The 20,351-nt window shown below is 34.2% G+C and overlaps 1 protein-coding gene across 1 annotated transcript in view; it reads left to right on the top strand.

Annotated features, from left to right (window-relative positions):
* Positions 1-20,351, top strand: part of COP1 (COP1 E3 ubiquitin ligase) — a 253,868-nt gene that overhangs the window by 62,652 nt on the left and 170,865 nt on the right. The window contains 1 exon segment of the mRNA XM_074308440.1: positions 19,852-19,911. Coding sequence (XP_074164541.1) covers positions 19,852-19,911 — 60 coding nt within the window.

Below are 20,351 nucleotides of genomic sequence, written 5' to 3'. Positions count from 1 at the left end.
GAGGGTAGGGACTTTTTTCTCTTTTTTTTTTTTTTTTTTTTTGCCTTTATCATTTTGTAGTAATGCCTACTATATAGTAGGGGCTTAAAGTTTGTGAATTGATTAAGCAATTTTATGCTTGAGGTAAGGGATTGATTGTGACAATGTGATACCTTGTCTTGATGACTCTGATTTGCCCCTTGTTCCCAGATATAGCCACTTATGTTAAACAATGCTCTGCTAGGTCTATTTTTAGTTTTATATGTCTAACATATATGATGTCATATAATTTAATAAGTTTTACAAATACTTACTATAGAATGTACTATAGAATGTACTATACAACTTGAAAGGTCTTTATTCTTTCTTTTGATTGATTCATATCACTATATCTCATTTTTTGTAGGTTACTTAGCCATGAAAATTCTAAATTTTTCTGGACTTTCTTTTCCTTTTACTTCCATGAATGTAGAAATATATTAATCCATACTACCAGAAGTAATCCATAGGAGGGGCGAGCAAGGCAACTTCTGAAGCCATTTGAAACTAGAAAAAATTGGACAAAACTAATTAAATACTTAAAAAAAAGAAAGCTGAAAGTAGGACTTTAGTAGGCCATACATAGAGTGTGCATACTTGATTGCCTCATTAACTATTAACTTCTCACCAGGGGGAGCTAATGCTCATTTTAATGGTATGTAGGAGAGGTGGGTCATATTAAAGGGATATATATTGTTGGAGGATTGGGTGATGGGAGAATGATTTCACAGCCAGGATCAGGGTTAAAGACTATGCTCTTGTTCCTAAAAACTGTGTATAAGCTCATATTGAGTTTTCCCACCTGTTTCCTGTGAGAGACAAACAAGGGTTTAAATTTCCACAGAACAATTAAAATTCAATTCCTCTTAAATCTGAGCAGACAATGAGAAATATTGAAAAACTAAGTTTCCACAGAATGTTGTAAGCCTCAAGGTAAGGTAAGATAATTAATTATCTCTGACCAATTAGCTTTCAGAAGAAGAGACTCATTTGCCTCCAAACTTTTGATAAAGATATCTAGGTTAGAAACTGCTTTAAACTGACCAAATTCATGGACTTGGAAAAGGCTTTTCTTTATTGTGCTTACTTAATAAGCCTCATGCATATAAGTTGACATACCTGAAATAGAATTAGGACCTCATTAACAGAACATGGGATTATGGCAAGGGAACATGTTTAGGAGTAACATGTAAGAAATGATGTAACGCTAAGGGGAACTACCTTATCCATTCTTTGAGGTGGGGAGGAAACTTGTGAAGAACTAATAGCATAAAGCTTATCTGCTTCTATACTTAATATTCCCTTTTCCCATCAGAGAGGCAGAGCCCTCTTCTGGCCAGAAATGTCCATTTCGTCTGGACTTTCTTAATAAAATTTCGTTATTACCTGACTTTTGGAGTCAGCTTGTTTCTAATACTTTCTGGAAGAACATATCAAAACTTTAAACTGTTTCACTTATTCTGAGGTTGTTCATTTACTACTCCCATATTTGGGGTTCAGAATTTTGTTTCCAACACTATGATCGGGTATAAGTTTTCTGTAGTCACATAAATTTTAGTGATCCTAATAGGTTTGATAATCAGCATTGTTTACAGTCAGTTCTGTCAAATTATAATTAATTAAATAGTATCTTTTATGTCATACTCCAATTTTATCCTTTTGAACTGACTTTCTTATTCCTGTGAGAATGAAAACTCTTGTTTTTCTTAGTTCTCTTTTTTTCAAATAAATGAGTAGGCCATTGAATTCCATATGGAAACCTTAAAAGGTTTATCAGTATCTGAATGCCTATTTTTTAAAGAGAATGCCATTGAATTTTTGGTAATGCTTTAAGAACTCAGTATTCTTGCTTAAGTCTGTTTATGTATTTTATTAAATTTGCATTTTAATATGTGATTTGAATTTTAAAACTTCCATGAATAGGTTTCTTCTATGAAATAGGATATGACTGGAATATACTATAAATAACAGAAAAAAGACTTGTTTGAGTTCATTTCTCATGAGGAAATTGTTTGATGATAGTTTTTCCTCTGAATTAAATTTATGTTCATTTGAGTGACTGATTACTTAACACTTTTCTTTGAAGTTTACAAATAGAATTCTTTTTATCAAGTTTCACATATATCTTTATGAAAAAAGTTGTTTCATCTAATATACTAAATAATTGTTAGAATTTTTAAATTCTTTAGGAAAAAATGTCTTCACACAGATAATACATTCAGAATCTCTGAAATTATACAATTGGTTAAAATCCAAAAAGCTTACAGACTACAAAGGACATTTAGATCAAAGCTTGTCAACATAGAGGAGATTTCTTTCATTTTTTATATTCTACCAGAGGGGTTAAATAAATCATCTTTAATTTTTAAAACATCAGCAATTTAATTGATTTGTTCCCTTTATTAGAGCACACTGTAAGGCTACTTACCACTTACCCTCTGTTCCTTAGACATGAATTTTTGAATTACTGGATTAAAAAAAATCCATAAATTGGAAACTGATCTTTTAATGATGACCTTCAAAAGTAGCTGTTTAAGTTTTTGGATGACAGTCCTTTGCCAGACTGTATTGAAGCCTTTTTAGATTAAGGGACTTAACAAAACTTCTATTTCATTTAAATCCCCACATTCACCTGTGGTCTCTGTAAATCTATGGTAATAAAACTGTCTTTAAACATTAATTTTTTTTAATTTAGTTTTTTTATTTAGTTTTTTTTGACAGCCATTTAATGTGTCATTGTATCATTTGATATGAATGTGTTAGGGTTACCCTCTAAGATATCTGTATAAGATATTGGATAGCATATACAGTTATTCTTATGTCCAGAACTCTCATCTTTTTAAGGCAAATTTGATCCAATGGCTTGTCTAATGCCATTGTCAATTTGTGATTGATTGCTTTCTAGTAAATAGGCAATAGATTTGTATAGATTTTTCTTTCTAATGCTCCAAAATATCATTTCTTTGAATTTTTTTATGTTATAAACCAAGGCTTTAACTCAGTATTGTGAAATCTGCTTATAAATGGAATTTGTCCTGGCTTTTTTTTTTTTTTTTTAAATTCATACTCAGCTTTTATTTTGAATAGATAAAGTTTGATGTTATTGTAGAGTAAGGGACATCTGAATTGCTAGTCAGAAAAACTTGCTGTCCCCAAAGAATCCAATCTTGTTTTGAGGGAACAGCATTAAGAATGCTATGAAATAATTAGTAAAAGATACATTGTCATGTTTTCTTCAGCTGTAATGTGATAAAATATGTGCCTATATATAGAGACAGAAAGTGGTGTAATGAGTGCTGAACTGTGAATTGGAAAATATTGATTGTTGTGTTGGCTCTGCCACTAATCCATCTTTTAAAAACCTATACTATCCTTACCATCTGTATAAAAAGTCTTAGTGTCATATAGATTTAATGTCTTACACATTTATAAGAAAAAGAGCTGTTTTCTAATTGATAAGTGGTCTAAGGATACTTGTTTTTTTTTTCTCTTCTGATTAAAATATTAGCACTTTACAAAGCTCCTTTCAAGCATTCAGGTACATTTCCTTTTACTCCCTTTCTCAGGATTCTTGTGTTTTTATTTCTAAGTAGTTCTAATCTTTGTAGCAGAGTGAAAGCCCTTTATTCTGTTAAAAATTCATTTTTCCCCCTATAGGATTATATTTAGCTTTGTAGGATAAGTTTTCCTTGTTGCCTGTGGCAATTATATCTTTTAGGACTGTCATTTATAGTAGGACCTGTATGATTTGGAAATATCCTGTAGTATTACTTTTTTTTTTTGAATGCTTATATTTTTCTTTTATATGGGAGCTCCAAATTTTATTAATATTTCTGGGACTTTTGCTTTTGGAATTTTTTAAAGGAAATGGTTATTTTCATTTTACCTTCTGGTTTTAATAGATCTGGATAATTTTCATTTATGATCTTGCCCCACTCCCATTCTTTTTTTTTTTTTTTAAGTCAATGAATCTAATAATTTAAAAATTTTATCTACTTTAAGCTTTTTTCAATACCAGTTGGTTTTCTTATCAGTTCTTTTCTTTGATTTTTTTCTTTTCTTTTTCTTTTTCTTTTTTTGCTGAGGCAATTGGGGTTAAGTGACTTGCCCAGGGTCACACAGCTAGGAAGTGTTAAGTGTCTGAGGTCAGATTTGAACTTAGGTCCGAATTTCAGGGCTGGCACTCTATCCACTGCTCTACCTAGCTGCCCCTTCTTTGATTTTTTTTCCAGTCTTTTTGATTTTGTTTTAATATTTCTTGCTTTCCCTTGGATCCATTAATTTCTCTTTACTGTATTTTAATTTTTATCAAGTTTATTACCTGGGTAAAGATTATCTCTTTTCTTTTCCTAAATTGTTTATTCTCCTTTTAGTTCTTTCCTCCAGATCTTTTATTTCATTTCCGTGTTTGTGTGTGCGCGCACATGTGCATGAGTGCACTTTTCAGTAAACATGTTTTTTGGTGGAAAATACACATTTCCTTTTGAGTCTCTGCTTGAGATTGTTATGATGTTACTCTTATTGTTCAAGGTAGCTCTAGTTCGCAATTTTAAAAAATTCTTAACTGGTATTTTTCTTTCTTTCTCCAGCTTTAAATTCCTCACTTGGGATTTTTGTCCCAGAGCTAGACTCAACTCCCTGCTGTACTTATGAGTGCAGGCCTTCCTGGTCTTTTTCTGGCACTATCTCTAATTTTTGAGGTTCAAGGAACTAAATCTTTAGTGTTTCTTCAGGCATCTCAGGACAGGGTTCTAGGACCCTTAATTTAAGATGTTCTAATCTGAACTCTGAGGTACCATTTCATACCTCTTAGTTTGGCTAAGATGACAGGAAGAGATAATGCTGACTATTGGAGGAGATGTGGGAAAACTTTGACATTAAATCATTGCTAGTGGAGTTGTGAAAAGATAAAGCTATTCTGGAGAGCAAACTGAAATTTTGCCCAAAGAGCTATCAAACTGTGATCTCTATCTTGTGGTTCTGTATCCCAAAGAAATAAGAGGAACAATGACCCACGTGTGCAAAAATGTTTATAGTAGCTCTTTTTATAATGGCAAGGGACTGGAAATTGAGTGTTTGCCTATCAGTTGGGGAATGGCTGAATAAGTTATGGTATATAAATGTAATGGAATATTATTGTTCTATAAGAAATGAGAAGCAGGCTGATTTCAGAAAAGTCTGGAAAGAGTGATGCAAAATGAAAAGCCCTCTGCTGTTTTTCTGTACTTTGAAGTACTCTATGGTGACTTTCTTGGGGAATACTATTATTCTTCTGGACACACCTTTTTAGGTTGTAGGTGTTCCCAAGAAGTCTCTGTTCATTCATGCCATGTTAACTCCCTGCTCATGCAGACTACTTTTCTTTCTGCCCTTGTACTTCTGATTTACCTCTTGAACATTTCTGGAGTAAAGACACACATACACACACACACACACACACACACACACACACACACACACACACACACACAAATTTTCTCACTGAATTTTTTTATTAGTGTTCAGACAAGGGTGAATTTTAGAGTTTCATTGGAAAAGATACATTAGAGCTATAAACATACTTTCCATTTAGGCAGTCACCTTGTCTGGAAACCTGTAGGATTGAGTTTTATGTTGAGGAAAACCTTCCTAGTTTAGAGCTGATCAAAAGTAGAATGATTTGCTTTGGAAGGTGATGACTTCTTCTTTAATGGAGGCTAGATAGTAACAATGGCAGCTTCTTAGGTGTAAGAGGATTCCTTTTAGGAATAGTTTGGATTAATGTGTCTATTAGGGACTGTGAATTAAAATTCTGTGGTTCTATGACCATATATGTTAACCTTACCAGATAAGGAGAAGCTAACCCCACCTAGTAACTTTTGTACTTAGGGTAAGTAGAGGCTTTTCTGAAGTACAGCATTCTTGGGGAAGAAACCAACCCCAGTGCAAACTACACCATGATGATGTTTCTATAGTGCTGATGACCTGCCACCTGCTGGGGATGAATATATGGTCCCTTTTAAGTAGTTAAAGAGCGTTCTTCTTCTGTTTTTTTTTTATTTTTTTTTAATTTTTTATAGTTTTTATTTACCAGATATATGCATGGGTAATTTTACAGCATTGATAATTGCCAAACCTTTTGTTCTAAATTTTCCCCTCCTTCTATCCACCCCTTCCCCCAGATGGCAGGTTGACTAATACATGTTAAATATAACTGTTAAAGTATAAACTAAATATAATATATGTATGTCCAAACAGTTGTTTTGTTATACAAAAAGAGTCAGACTTTGAAATAGTGTACAATTAGCCTGTGAAGGAAATAAAAAATGCAGGCGGACAAAAATAGAGGGATTGGGAATTCTATGTAGTGGTTCATAGTCGTCTCCCAGAGTTCTTTCGCTGGGTGTAGCTGGTTCAGTTCATTCCTGCTTTATTGGAACTGATTTGGTTCATCTCATTGTTGAAGATGGCCACGTCCATCAGAACTGATCATCATATGGTATTGTTATTGAAGTATAAAATGATTTCCTGGTCCTGCTCATTTCAATCAGCATCAGTTCATGGAAGTCTCTCCAGGCCTTTCTGAAATCATTCTGCTGGTCATTTCTTACAGAACAATAATAGTCCATAACATTCATATACTACAATTTATTCAGCCATTCTCCAGTTGATGGGCATCCGCTTAGTTTCCAGACACTACAAAGTAGTTCCCTTCTTTAAGATCCCTTTGGCATATAAGCCCAATAGTAACACTACTGGATCAAAGGGTATACACAGCTTGATAACTTTTTGAGCATAGTTCCAGATTGCTCTCCAGAATGGCTGGATTCTTTCACAACTCCACCAACAATGCATCAGTGTCCCTGTTTTCCCACATCCCCTCCAACATTCTACATTATCTTTCCCTGTCATTCTAGCCAATCTGACAGGTGTGTAGTGGTATCTCAGGGTTGTCTTAATTTGCATTTCTCTAATTAATAATGACTTGGAGCATCTTTTCATATGGCTAGAAATAATTTCAATTTCTTCATCTGAGAATTGTCTTTTCATATCCCTTGACCATTTATCAATTGGAGATTTCTTATAAATTTGAGTCACTTCTCTATATATTTTTAGAAATGAGGCCTTTATCAGAACCTTTGACTGTAAAAATGTTTTCCCAGTTTATTGCCATCCTTCTAATCTTATCTGCATTAGTTTTGTTTGTACAAAAACTTTTCAATTTGATATAATCAAAGTTTTCTACTTTGTGCTCAATAATGATCTCAGGTTCTTCTTTGGACACAAATTCATTCCTTGTCCATAGGTATGAGAGGTAAACTATCTTATGTTCCTCTAATTTATTTATAATCTCATTCTTTATGCCTAGGTCATAAACCCATTTTTGACCTGATTTTGGTGTACGGTGTTAAGTGTGGGTCAATGCCTAGTTTCTGCCATATTAATTTCCAATTTTCCCAGCAATTTTTGTCAAACATTGAGTTCTTATTCCAAAAGCTGGGGTCCTTGGGTTTGTCAAACACTAAATTATTTTTTTTATTTATTTTTTATTTTTTATTTATAATTTTTTTCACAGCATATATGCATGAGTAATTTTTTTAAATAATATTATCCCTTGTATTCATTTTTCCAAATTATCCCCTCCCTCCCTCTACTCCCTCCCCTTGATGACAGGCAATCCCATACATTTTACATGTGTTACAGTATAACCTAGATACAATATATGTGTGTAAATACCATTTTCTTGTTGCACATTAAATATTAGATTCTGAAGGTATAAGTAACCTGGGTAGATAGAGACAGTAGTGCTAACAATTTACATTCACTTCCCAGTGTTCCTTCTCTGGGTGTAGTTATTTCTGTCCATCATTGATCAACTGGAAGTGAGTTGGATCTTCTTTATGTCAAACACTAAATTATTAAAAGCATTCTTCTTTAAAGCAAGAGGAAGAATACTTAGGGGGCAGTATGAGGTTTCAAATTTGCTGAAGCTTTAACTAGTGGTGGGGCAGTACAAGGAGGAAAGCACTCTGTGGGAGCCTGGCAGTTGGTGGCTGTATTGCATCCTGCAAAGATACCCTCTAAATCTCCTCTCTGTAGACAAAGATTTTTGTGGGCAAAATCCCCTTTAACTCATCTTATCTTTATTAAGAAGAAATATCTAGAAAGAGAAACTTTTATTTGTTCTGAGTTGAATGATGTTACTAACAAACTGCAGGATGGCTCAAATCTAATGATTAATGTGTAGATTTTTTTTTCAGCTTATGGACATGCTTCTGAGCATGTAGAAGGTACTTAAGATAATTTTTTGAAATATTTTGTTGAATAACATGTATTGGTCAATCTGCCATCTTGGTGGGGGGGAAGGAAGGGAAAAATTAGAACAAAAGGTTTGGCAATTATCAGTGTTGTAAAATTACCCATGCATATATCTGGTAAATAAAAACTATTAAAAAATTGTTGATTGGTAATAATATGCTTTGGAAAAAGATCCTTAGATTTAAAAGTCAGCCTAGGTTCTGCTTTCACTTGTTGTTTGGTATCTTTGTAACTTGGGGCAGTTTTCTTAATTTCTCAGTCCTAAAAAGTTATTCTTTGCAAAGGAAGGAGTTGAACTAGATTACTTCTTAGATGCTGTCTAACCTTAAATCTGTAATTGACCAGAAGTGTATGCTAAAACACCTGTGTTTTGTATCAGATTTTTTTATTCAAATATGCATCTAAGATGCATACAAGGGTAGCAAAAAGGACGGTTGTATTACCTGTTAAATTAAAAGGCAGAGAACCTGTGATTTTTTTTTCTTTACTGTGTATGGCCTAAGATATTATCTTTCTTTTATTATCTTTTCTTGTAGAGAATATATACTATTCCTAGTAAACTATTATTGATGGCTGTAACTTTGATAAGATGCTCCTCAGATTTGCTAAAATCTGTGCTCACTTTTTGTTGCTATATATTGACTTTTGAGTCAGTAGTGATTATTTCCAAGATTTATTTGAATATGTATGGCATTTATTTTCAGCTTCATTGTTTTTTAAATTAAGATTTAATTACTTAAAAGGAGCTTATTTATCTTAGCAAAATGAAATTAAAAACTGGCAATTTGGATATCTTGCCACAAGTTGTGGTAGAGGGCTGTGACCACAATTCAAGTAATAAAATATAATAACCTGGCAGATTTTATTTACATCAATGTATTTTTCCTTCAGAAGTTTTTTTTTTAAGACCTTCTGTGGTATGTTAAAATTTTCTTTTTATTATGCACTTAACTTTAAATCATAAAACCCTAAAAACATTTATCCTTGCTTAAACTTGAAGAGATTTCTACATAAAAGGTTTATAATATGTAGAAGTAGTTCTTTTTATTTCTTCTAATTGTTCATTCACCTCTGTGTTTATTTTCTATATTTTGTTCTTTTTCCTCTTTGTTTTACATGAATTCAAATAAGTTTTAGATTATTCATAGATTGTTCACTATGTATTTATCAAGTTCCTACTAGGTACTGGAAGATAAAGTCTAAGGACCCTATAGCGCTTGTTCTTTTTTTTTTTTTCTTTTTTTTTTTTCATTCTACATTTTTACAGTCCCTATTCTTAATAAACTGACATTCATCTGGGGAGGAAAAAGCATGTACATAAATAGTACATCAGCTAATTAAATACAAGATATTTAAGAACATCAGCAGTTGAGGATAGAGAGCGCATTAGAAAAAGCTTTGTGTAGTACATTCTAGCTGAATTCAATCTTGAAGGAATTGAGAGATTCTATGAAGTAAAGTTAAGAAGGTTAAACTTTTCAAGTTTGAGGTATGGCCAATGGAAAGTCATTAAGATAAGAGATGGATTGCTATGTGTATGGTGGAAAGAATGCTAATTTGGCTGTTTCATATTATACAAGGAGGGGAGTAATGTTGAATGAAATCCCACAGATATGTTATAAGTTTGTGAAACAACTTAAAAGCCAGAATATATGTTTATGTATTTAATCCTAGAGGCATTAGGAAACAACTGCAGTTTGAGTAAAGGCATGACATGTGGCATAGCTCAGTCTACATTTAAATGGTTTCCACTTTAGCAGCAGGCTGAAAGATGCATTTTGATGGAGAGACACTTGAAGTGAGGGGTCAATTAGGAGACCTTTGCAGTAGCCAGATGAGAGGTCAGAACTGAAATATTGTGTGTATGGGAGTAGAGAGTAGGACTCAGATCTGAGAGAATACTTAAGGTAAAAATGGCAAAATTTGGTATCTAGTTAGATATTGTGAAATTAGGGATAGTGAAAAGGTGAGGATGACTACAAAGTTACAAATCTAGAAGATTGAAACTGATTGAAACTGGGTGATACCCTCATCAAAAAAAGAAAACTTCATTAAAGATGAAGATAGGAAAGGAGGGAAGAGATAATGAGTTGTGTTTTGGATGTGGAGAGCTTGTTCTCTAGTTTATTCAGTTTTAAATATTCAATATTTGGTGATGTAGCTGGAATAGCTCTTTTTTCCCCTCCTTTTTTGCAGATATTTTTGGCCATCAATATATTTTAATGAGTATGTGCTATTAAGGAATGTTAAGCGGTTCCCCCCCCCCCCACTTGCCATGTTTTCCAGAAACCTTTGACCCAGAGAATGTAGGAGACTCTGAATGTGTCAAGGAGGAAAGTTGACTTGAACTGACATAATGTGTTATTTGTAAACCAAGCTGTGTGTCCTTAGAAGTGAAGGCAGGTGCCAGTTAGTGCTAGACTGAGAAACTAACTGCTTATGCAACTAGGACTCTTATAGAGAAACCAACTATCATGTCTTTATGGTCTGGCAGTTCCTAAGGGAAAAGAATGCTTTGCTGCCTTCCTGTAAGAGGGGGTTTTGTTCTTTCCCCAATTTGATTGCACTTTTCCTTTTCCCATGCCACTTCCTCTTATGAGGAGATTTCTGTTTTTTCCTCATTCTTTGTTTGTACTGTCATAAATATGCAAACTTCTGTAGGGATTAAGAACTCTTGGCTCTGGCTTTGGGTTCCACATGAAAGTTGTGATTGCCTGTTGACACAGAAGACCATCTTTGTTAGCTAAGTAGCTTCAGTGAATACTCTGGATATTTTTTGCTTACTTTCCAGGTTTATAAACCAAGAAGCATTTAATTTGTGTGGATTAATTTGGAAGTGGTATAAAAAATAAAACTGTCCCATCCATAAATACTTTTTTTTTTTTTTTTTTTTTTTTAATTTTTTATTTTATTTTATAATTATTACATTTTTTGACAGTACATATGCATGGGTAATTTTTTACAACATTGTCCCTTGCACTTACTTCTATTCAGATTTTTTCCCTTCCTCCCCCAACCCCCTCCCCCAGATGGCAAGCAGTCTTATATATGTTAAATATATTACAGTATAATTTAGATACAATATATGTGTGTAGAACCGAATTTTTTGTTGCACAGGAAGAATTGGATTCAGAAGGTAAAAATAACAGTTTACATTCATTTCCCAGTGTTCCTTTTCTGGATGTAGCTGGTTCTGTCCATCATTAATCAATTGGAATTGGATTAGCTCTTCTCTATGTTGAAGAAATCCACTTCCATCAGCATACATCCTCGTACAGTATCATTGTTGAAGTGTATAATGATCTTCTGGTTCTGCTCATTTCACTCAGCATCAGTTGATGTAAGTCTCTCCAAGCCTCTCTGTATTTCTCCTGTTGGTCATTTCTTATAGAACAATAATATTCCATAACATTCATATACCATAGTTTACCCAACCATTCTCCAATTGATGGACATCCATTCATCTTCCAGCTTCTAGCCACTATGAAAAGGGCTGCCACAAACATTTTGGCACATACAGGACCCTTTCCCTTCTCTAGTAGTTCCTTGAGGTATAAGCCCAGTAGTAGTATGGCTGGGTCAAAGGGTATGCACATTTTGATAACTTTTTGGGCATAATTCCAGATTGCTCTCCAGAATGGTTGGATTCTTTCACAACTCCACCAACAATGCATCAGTGTCCCAGTTTTCCCACAGCCCCTCCAACATTCATCGTTATTTGTTCCTGTCATCTTAGCCAATCTGACAGGTGTGTAATGATACCTCAGAGTTGTCTTAATTTGCATTTCTCTGATCAATAGTGATTTGGAACACTCTTTCATATGAGTGGAAATAGTTTTAATTTCATCATCTGAAAATTGTCTGTTCATATCCTTTGACCATTTATCAATTGGAGAATGGCTTGATTTCTTATAAATTAAAGTCAATTCTCTGAATATTTTGGAGATGAGGCCTTTATCAGAATCTTTAACTGTAAAAATTTTTTCCCAATTTGTTACTTCCCTTCTAATCTTGTTTGCATTAGTTTTGTTTGTGCAGAAACTTTTTAATTTGGTGTAATCAAAATGTTCTATTTTGTGATCAATAATGGTCTCTAGTTCTCCCTTGGACACAAACTCCTTCCTCCTCCACAAGTCTGAGAGGTAAACCATCCCATGTTCCTCCAATTTATTTATGATTTCGTTCTTTATGCCTAAATCTTGGACCCATTTTGATCTAATCTTAGTATGTGGTGTTAAATGTGGGTCCATGCCTAGTTTCTGCCATACTAATTTCCAGTTTTCCCAGCAGTTTTTGTCAAATAATGAATTCTTATCCCAAAATTTGGGATCTTTGGGTTTGTCAAAGATTAGATTGCTATTTTTATTCACTATCTTGTCCTGTGAACCTAACCTATGCCACTGATCAACTAGTCTATTTCTTAGCCAATACCAAATGGTTTTGGTGACTGTTGCTTTATAATATAGCTTTAAATCAGGTACACTTAGACCACCTTCCTCTGACTTTTTTTTCATTAGTTCCCTTGCAATTCTCGACCTTTTATTCTTCCATATGAATTTTGTTGTTACTTTTTCTAGGTCATTAAAATAGTTTCTTGGGAGTCTGATTGGTATAGCACTAAATAAATAGATTAGTTTGGGGAGTATTGTCATCTTTATTATATTCGCTCGGCCTATCCAAGAACATTGAATGTCTTTCCAATTATTTAAATCTGACTTTATTTTTGTGGCAAGTGTTTTGTAATTTTGCTCATATAATTCCTGACTCTCCTTTGGTAGATATATTCCCAAATATTTGATACTATCGACTGTTATTTTGAATGGAATTTCTCTTTGTATCTCTTGCTGTTGGATTGTGTTGGTAATGTATAAAAATCCTGAGGATTTATGTGGATTTATTTTGTATCCTGCGACTTTGCTAAAATTCTGAATTATTTCTAATAGCTTTTTAGCAGAGTCTTTGGGGTTCTCTAAGTATACCATCATGTCATCTGCAAAGAGTGATAGTTTGATTTCCTCATTTCCTACTCTAATTCCTTGAATCTCTTTCTCGGCTCTTATTGCCAAGGCTAGAGTTTCTAGTACTATATTGAATAGTAATGGTGATAGTGGGCAACCTTGTTTCACTCCTGATCTTACAGGGAAAGGTTCTAGTTTATCACCATTACATATGATGTTTACTGAAGGTTTTAAATATATGCTCCTTATTATTTTAAGGAATAGTCCATTTATTCCTATACTCTCAAGCGTTTTTAGTAGGAATGGATGTTGGATTTTATCAAATGCCTTTTCTGCATCTATTGAGATGATCATATGGTTTTTATTAATTTGATTATTAATATGGTCAATTATACTAATAGTTTTCCTAATATTAAACCAGCCCTGCATTCCTGGTATAAATCCCACTTGGTCATAGTGTATTATCCTGGGGATGATTTTCTGAAGTCTATTTGCTAATATCTTATTTAATATTTTAGCATCAATATTCATTAAGGAAATTGGTCTATAGTTTTCTTTCTCAGTTTTCGATCTACCTGGTTTAGGTATCAGTACCATGTCTGTGTCATAGAAGGAATTTGGTAGGACTCCTTCAATCCCTATTTTTTCAAATAGTTTACATAGCATTGGAGTTAGTTGTTCTTTAAATGTTTGGTAGAATTCACCTGTAAATCCATCTGGTCCTGGGGACTTTTTCTTAGGAAGTTGGTTAATAGCTTGGTCTATTTCTTTTTCTGAGATGGGACTATTTAGACTACTTACTTCTTCCTCTGTTAATCTGGGCAAGCTATATTTTTGAAGGTATTCTTCCATTTCATTTAAGTTATCGAATTTATCAGCATAAAGTTGAGCAAAGTAGCTCCTAACTATTGTTCTAATTTCCTCTTCATTAGTGGTGAGTTCACCCTTTTCATTTTCAAGACTATCAATTTGCTTTTTCTCTTTCCTTTTTTTAATCAGGTTTACTAAGGGTTTGTCTATTTTGTTGGTTTTTTCATAAAACCAACTCTTAGTTTTATTAATTAATTCAATAGTTTTTTTACTTTCAATTTTATTAATCTCACCTTTTATTTTTTGAATTTCAAGTTTTGTGTTTGTCTGGGGGTTTTTAATTTGTTCCTTTTCTAGCAATTTTAGTTGTAAACCCAATTCGTTGGCCCTCTCTTTCTCTATTTTATGCAAGTAGGCCTGTAGAGATATAAAACTTCCCCTAATTACTGCTTTGGCTGTATCCCACACATTTTGGTATGATGTCTCATTATTGTCATTTTCTTGGGTGAAGTTATTAATTATGTCTATGATTTGCTGTTTTACCCAATCATTCTTTAGTATAAGATTATTTAGTTTCCAATTATTTTTTGGTCTATTTTCCCCTGGCTTTTTATTAAATGTTATTTTGATTGCATTATGGTCTGAAAAGGATGCATTTACTATTTCTGCCTTACTGCATTTGATTTTGAGGTTTTTATGCCCTAGTATATGATCAATTTTTGTATAGGTTCCATGAACTGCTGAGAAGAAAGTATATTCCTTTCTGTCTCCATTTAGCTTTCGCCAAAGATCTATCATATCAAACTTTTCTAGTATTCTATTTACCTCTTTGACTTCTTTCTTATTTATTTTGTGGTTTGATTTATCTAATTCTGATAGTGCAAGGTTGAGATCTCCCGCTATTATAGTTTTGCTATCTATTTCCTCTTGCAGCTCTCTTAATTTCTCTTTTAAGAATTTAGATGCTGCACCACTTGGTGCATACATGTTTAATATTGATACTGCTTCACTATTGATGCTTCCCTTTAGCAGGATATAATGCCCTTCCTTATCTCTTTTAATTAGATCAATTTTTGTTTTTGCTTGATCTGAGATGAGGATGGCTACTCCTGCTTTTTTGGTTTTGCCTGAAGCATAATAGATTCTGCTCCACCCTTTTACTTTTAGTTTGAATGTCTCATCCTGTTTCAGGTGTGTTTCCTGTAAACAACATATAGTAGGATTCTGACTTTTAATCCAGTCTGCTAACTGCTTCCTCTTTATGAGGCAGTTTGCCCCATTCACATTTATGGTTAGAAGGACTAATTCTATATTGCTTGCCATCCTATTAACCCCTGCTTATGCTTTTCCCCTTTCCTTCCCTTTTACCCTCCTATCCAGTATTAAACTGGTAAACACCACTTGCTTTTCACAGCCCTCCCTTTTTAGGATCCCTCCCCCACCTTAAAGATCCTCCCCTTATTTTATCCCTTTTCCTCGAAATTACTGTATTCCCTTCCCCTTAGCTTACTCCTTCCCTTTCACTTTTCAATGAAGTGGAAGAAGTTTCACCATAAATCGAATATGTCTATTGATACACGCTATGTTCATCTCCCTCCTTTCTTTCTCTCAGATATAATAGGTTACCTTTGCCTCTTCATGAGATGTAGTACCACCACTTTATACTTTTTTATGATATAATCTCCTTTCCACCTCTAGTTTCTAAGACAAATTGTACATATGTTCTTTACATATTTTTTTGACAGAAGTATGGTTCTCAAGATTTCTTTTTACCTTTTTTAGAAGTCTCTTGAGTTCTGTATTTGAAGATCAAACCTTTTATGTAGGTCTGGTTTTTTCATCAAAAATAGATGGAATTCATTTATTTCGTTAAATGTCCATCTTCTTCCCTGGAAAATGATGCTCATTCTTGCTGGGTAAGTTATTCTTGGCTGCATACCAAGTTCCTTAGCCTTTCGGAATATCATGTTCCAGGCCCTGCGTTCTTTTAATGTGGACGCTGCTAGATCCTGTGTTATCCTTATTGTGGATCCTCCATATCTGAATTGTTTTTTTCTAGCAGCTTCCAATATCTTTTCCTTTGTCTGATGGTTCTTGAACTTGGCCACTATATTTCTTGGCGTTTTGATTTTAGGGTCCCTTTCAGTAGGTGATCGATGAATTTTCTCAATGTCTATTTTACCCTCTGTTTCCAAAACGTCTGGGCAGTTCTCTTTGATAATTTCCTCGAAAATGGTGTCCAAGCTCTTTTTTTCCTCCCATTTTTCAGGGAGTCCGATTATTCTCAAATTGTCTCTCCTGGATCTGTTTTCCAGGTCTGTTGTCTTTCTGGTAAGGTACTTGACAGTCTTTTCAATTGTCTCATTTCTCTGGTTTTGCTTGACTCCCTCTTGGTTTCTCCTTGAGTCATTCATTTCTACTTGTTCCAGTCTAATTTTCAATGATGTATTTTCTTCACTCACTTTTTTTATATCTCTTTGTAATTGTCCAATTGAGTTTTTATCTTCTATGGAATTTTTTTCCATTGTATTTTTTAGAGAGCTGATTTCTTTTTCCAGCTCTCTAATCCTGTTTTCCTTGGAGTTGTTTACCTTTTCCAGCTCACTAATCCTGTTTCTCAATGATTTGATTTCTTTATCCATTCTGTCTTTGAATGCATGGGATGACTTCTCCAGGCTCTCTTGCCAAGCTTCCCTTTCCTTTTCCCATTTCTCTTCCAGCTCTCTTGTGAGAGCCTTTTTGATTTCCTCTATGAGGTTCTTTTGTATTGAGGAGCAGCTTATATCCCTCCCAGGGGATACATCTGGGGACATTCTGTTCCTAGTCTCTTCAGCATTTGAAGTCTGCTCCCTCTCCACACAGAAGCTGTCAATGGTTAGAGCCCTTTTGAATTTTTTGTTCATTTTGTCAGAGTAGGAATCAAAGAAAACAAACTGACAAGAGAAACAATTGGTCTGTTTTGCGGGGGATAGGGCTGGATGGTATTAATGGGCTTCCTCTACAGACTGGGGGTAGGGCAGCAGAGAGCCACTAACAGAACAGCAATGACTGTACTGAGTCTGCGCTCTGAGGCTCCGAGAACGCACCGAGTCAGTCCAGGTGGGGGTTGGGGGTGGCCGGGCTCTGAGAGACGCTGGCTTTCTGGGGTTTTAATCTTCACCTCCAGTGTTTACACCCTCTCCACCGCTCCTGGCTTGCTGCCAAGACGGAGCATCCACACTGGGGCAAAAGCCCTTTCACAGAAACGGCAGAGATCACACCCCTCCCCCTCTGGTCTGAGCTGTGTGAGCTGCCTGTCTTGCTCTGGCTGTCTGCCCTCAGTCTGCGCCCAGTCTGATTGACCCTCCCCCGAACAAACACAGACCTTTTCTGGCGACTTTCAAGGATGTCTTCTCTTGGTGATAATTTGTGGATTTCTTTCTGGGTCAAGCATTAAGTCAGAGGCTTGTCATGAAGTAAGTTCTGAGAGAAAACGAGGAGCTCAAGCAGCTGTCTGCCTCCACGCCGCCATCTTGGCCGGAAGTCCCCATCCATAAATACTTAATGTCTGCAATTATTTAGGGTATTTTCATTTTGATCATTATGGTTTTAGACTATATGTTTGTCCCCAAAATTGTTTTTTTTTTTTTTTTTTAAATAAATTTCTTTTTTATTCTGTTACTTGATATTTGTTATTAGTAAGTAAGAACTTTTCCTCCTTAAACTCATGTTCTGAAACTTTGTTCTATTTCAGTTATTGATTTCATTAAGTTTTAGGTGGAAACTTTTGGAATTTCTTGTTACATTTTGACTTCCATTTCTAAAGTGAATCTCCCTTTAATGTATTTTTCCTATCTTACTATGAACAGTAGAGTAATTAGAATATTCACCTTTAATGAAAACACTTTTAATGTTTCTTTTTTATTTGTAGGCATTTGGTTTAAGATAGTATTGATTGTCCCCAAAATATTCCTCACTCATTGTTATTTAAAGTGCTTTCCAAAATCATGAATATTATTGGATTCTAGGAAAGCCTTTTTCCCCCCCATTTATTGTTGTGATTAATATATAATTTTTATTTTTTCTTGCATTAATATTTTTTCTGATCTTGACCTTGTATTCTGTGCTTTGCATAAACTCTTCTTTGTCACAATGAATTATTTATGTAGTGGTATCTTTTAATTTTCTCTTTATTATTTTTATGTTTATATTTCTTAATAAAATTATACAAAATTTTGTTTTAGTGTGTATATAAAATTATTAGATGATTTTATTTTATTTTATTTTATTTTTATTTTTCTGAGGCTGGGGTTAAGTGACTTGCCCAGGGTCACACAGCTAGGAAGTGTTAAGTATCTGAGACCAGATTTGAACTCGGGTCCTCCTGAATTCAGGGCTGGTGCTGTATCCACTGCACCACCTAGTTGCCTCTAGATGCTTTTAAAAAGTAGCACTATATTTCAAAAAAGTATAGGATAATGAACTTATCTGTGAGAGTTGAACAAAAGATGAGCACTGCAGAATTGACATATTAGAGTTTTGGTGCTAGAGAAGAGTTATGAGAGTTCCTTGGACATCAAGGAGATAAAATCAGTCAATACTTAGAGAAATTAATTCAGGCACTAATTTGTTAACTAAATGAAATTAAAATTAATTTGACTGGAAATTAAATAATGAAGCTGAACTGAAATACTTTGGCCACAGTAGAAGATAGGACTCAGTGGTAAAGATCATATTGTTGAAAATTATTGAAGGCAAAAGGAAAAAGGGAATGGCAGAAGACCAGAAGGGATAAATAGTGTTATGGAAGCAATGCATATGAACTTAGACAGATTTCAAGAGATAGTGTAGGATAGAAGGGCCTGGCTATTGTCCATGAGGTCATGAAGAGTCAGACATGATTGAACAATTGAACAACCACAAATAATCAGTAGAGTGTTGAATTTTGGAGTCTGGAAGAACTCAATTCAGATGTCCTGGCTTTTATTAACTGTGTGAACCTAGACATAGGACATCAAATACTTTTTAATAGAGAACTTAATCAGGGTAAGTCCTCATTCAGAGGTCAGAAGAAATGATACAAAGCCACACTCAGGGTTTCTATGAAGAAGTGTTGACATGGGAACTCTGTGGGACATAGGAGATTGTCCAATGGGCATACTTTGCCTCAAAGAAGTTGTGCTCTATGATCAAAGCAGAATTGCACTAGTTCAAAAGAAAAGTGAGATACACAAATTTAGGGACATCTCCACTCTAAATGTTCACATGGACTATTGTGCCTGACTTGTGGTAGAGCTTTCTGAGTTTATATTTGTCTGATCAGCCATAGTCTGACACACTGTTCCTTGATTGACATAGTGATGTCATTGTGGTCCTCTTCAAACACCAAGGGCAACTAAATAGAACATAGACAAATTACCTAACCTGTCTGATCCTCAGGCAGCTCTCTTCGATTGTACATTATGATTTGCTCAAGAAAACAGAGTTTCTACTCCTTGATTCATTCCTTCATAATTTTTCTGTTTTGGTTTTCACAAAGTACTTTTACTTCTTAAAGGTAACTTCTTTTCTGCCTGTGGAAATTTCCCTTTTCTCTTAAACTTTTAAAATAACATTATTAAAAAGCATAATTGGGGTCCTCTAGTTGACAAGCAGTTTTCAGGAGGGACTGTTTTATAATTTATAACTTCAGTTTCTTGAATTGGACCAATATCTAAGAGTTAATTTGTGGCTGTGGTGATGCCAATTCAAATTACTTTAGATTTTTCTTTTCTCCTTTTATCCACAGCAACTGGAACAGATCCAAAAGGAGCTAAGTGTTCTGGAGGAAGATATTAAACGAGTAGAGGTGAGGATCTAGACATTGTTGAAACTCTGGAAACTTTTCAGTATTCCTGAAATTGCTATCTCTGTTGCATATCTTAAATTAATGGGATTTGTCTCTGTAAAGAAGAAAGTAACAGATGTTATTCTCACTTTAATTAGTACATTTACTGACCAGTATTAATTTTTGTGGGGAAAAAAGGTTGGAACAAGTTTTCAGAGTACCAATATATAGTCTACATTTTGTTTCATGCTATTACTTTTTTTGGTAGTTAGATAGAGAAAAAAAATTCATCATAATAGCTCTAAAAAAACATTCTTGAGTAAGGATACATTTACAAATATGAAAGTCTCTGGTTTCAAGGAGCTTAAATTCTATTAGAGCAATATAGCTAAATAAACTAACTAAATAAAAAGTAAATAAATATAGCATATATTTTAAAACTGTAATTAATAAGAATTATT

The sequence above is a fragment of the Sminthopsis crassicaudata genome, chromosome 4, assembly GCF_048593235.1.
Source record: "Sminthopsis crassicaudata isolate SCR6 chromosome 4, ASM4859323v1, whole genome shotgun sequence".
In the NCBI taxonomy this organism is placed as follows: domain Eukaryota; kingdom Metazoa; phylum Chordata; class Mammalia; order Dasyuromorphia; family Dasyuridae; genus Sminthopsis; species Sminthopsis crassicaudata.
Note: the sequence above shows the minus strand (reverse complement) of the source record. Positions and strands in the feature narration are given on the sequence as shown.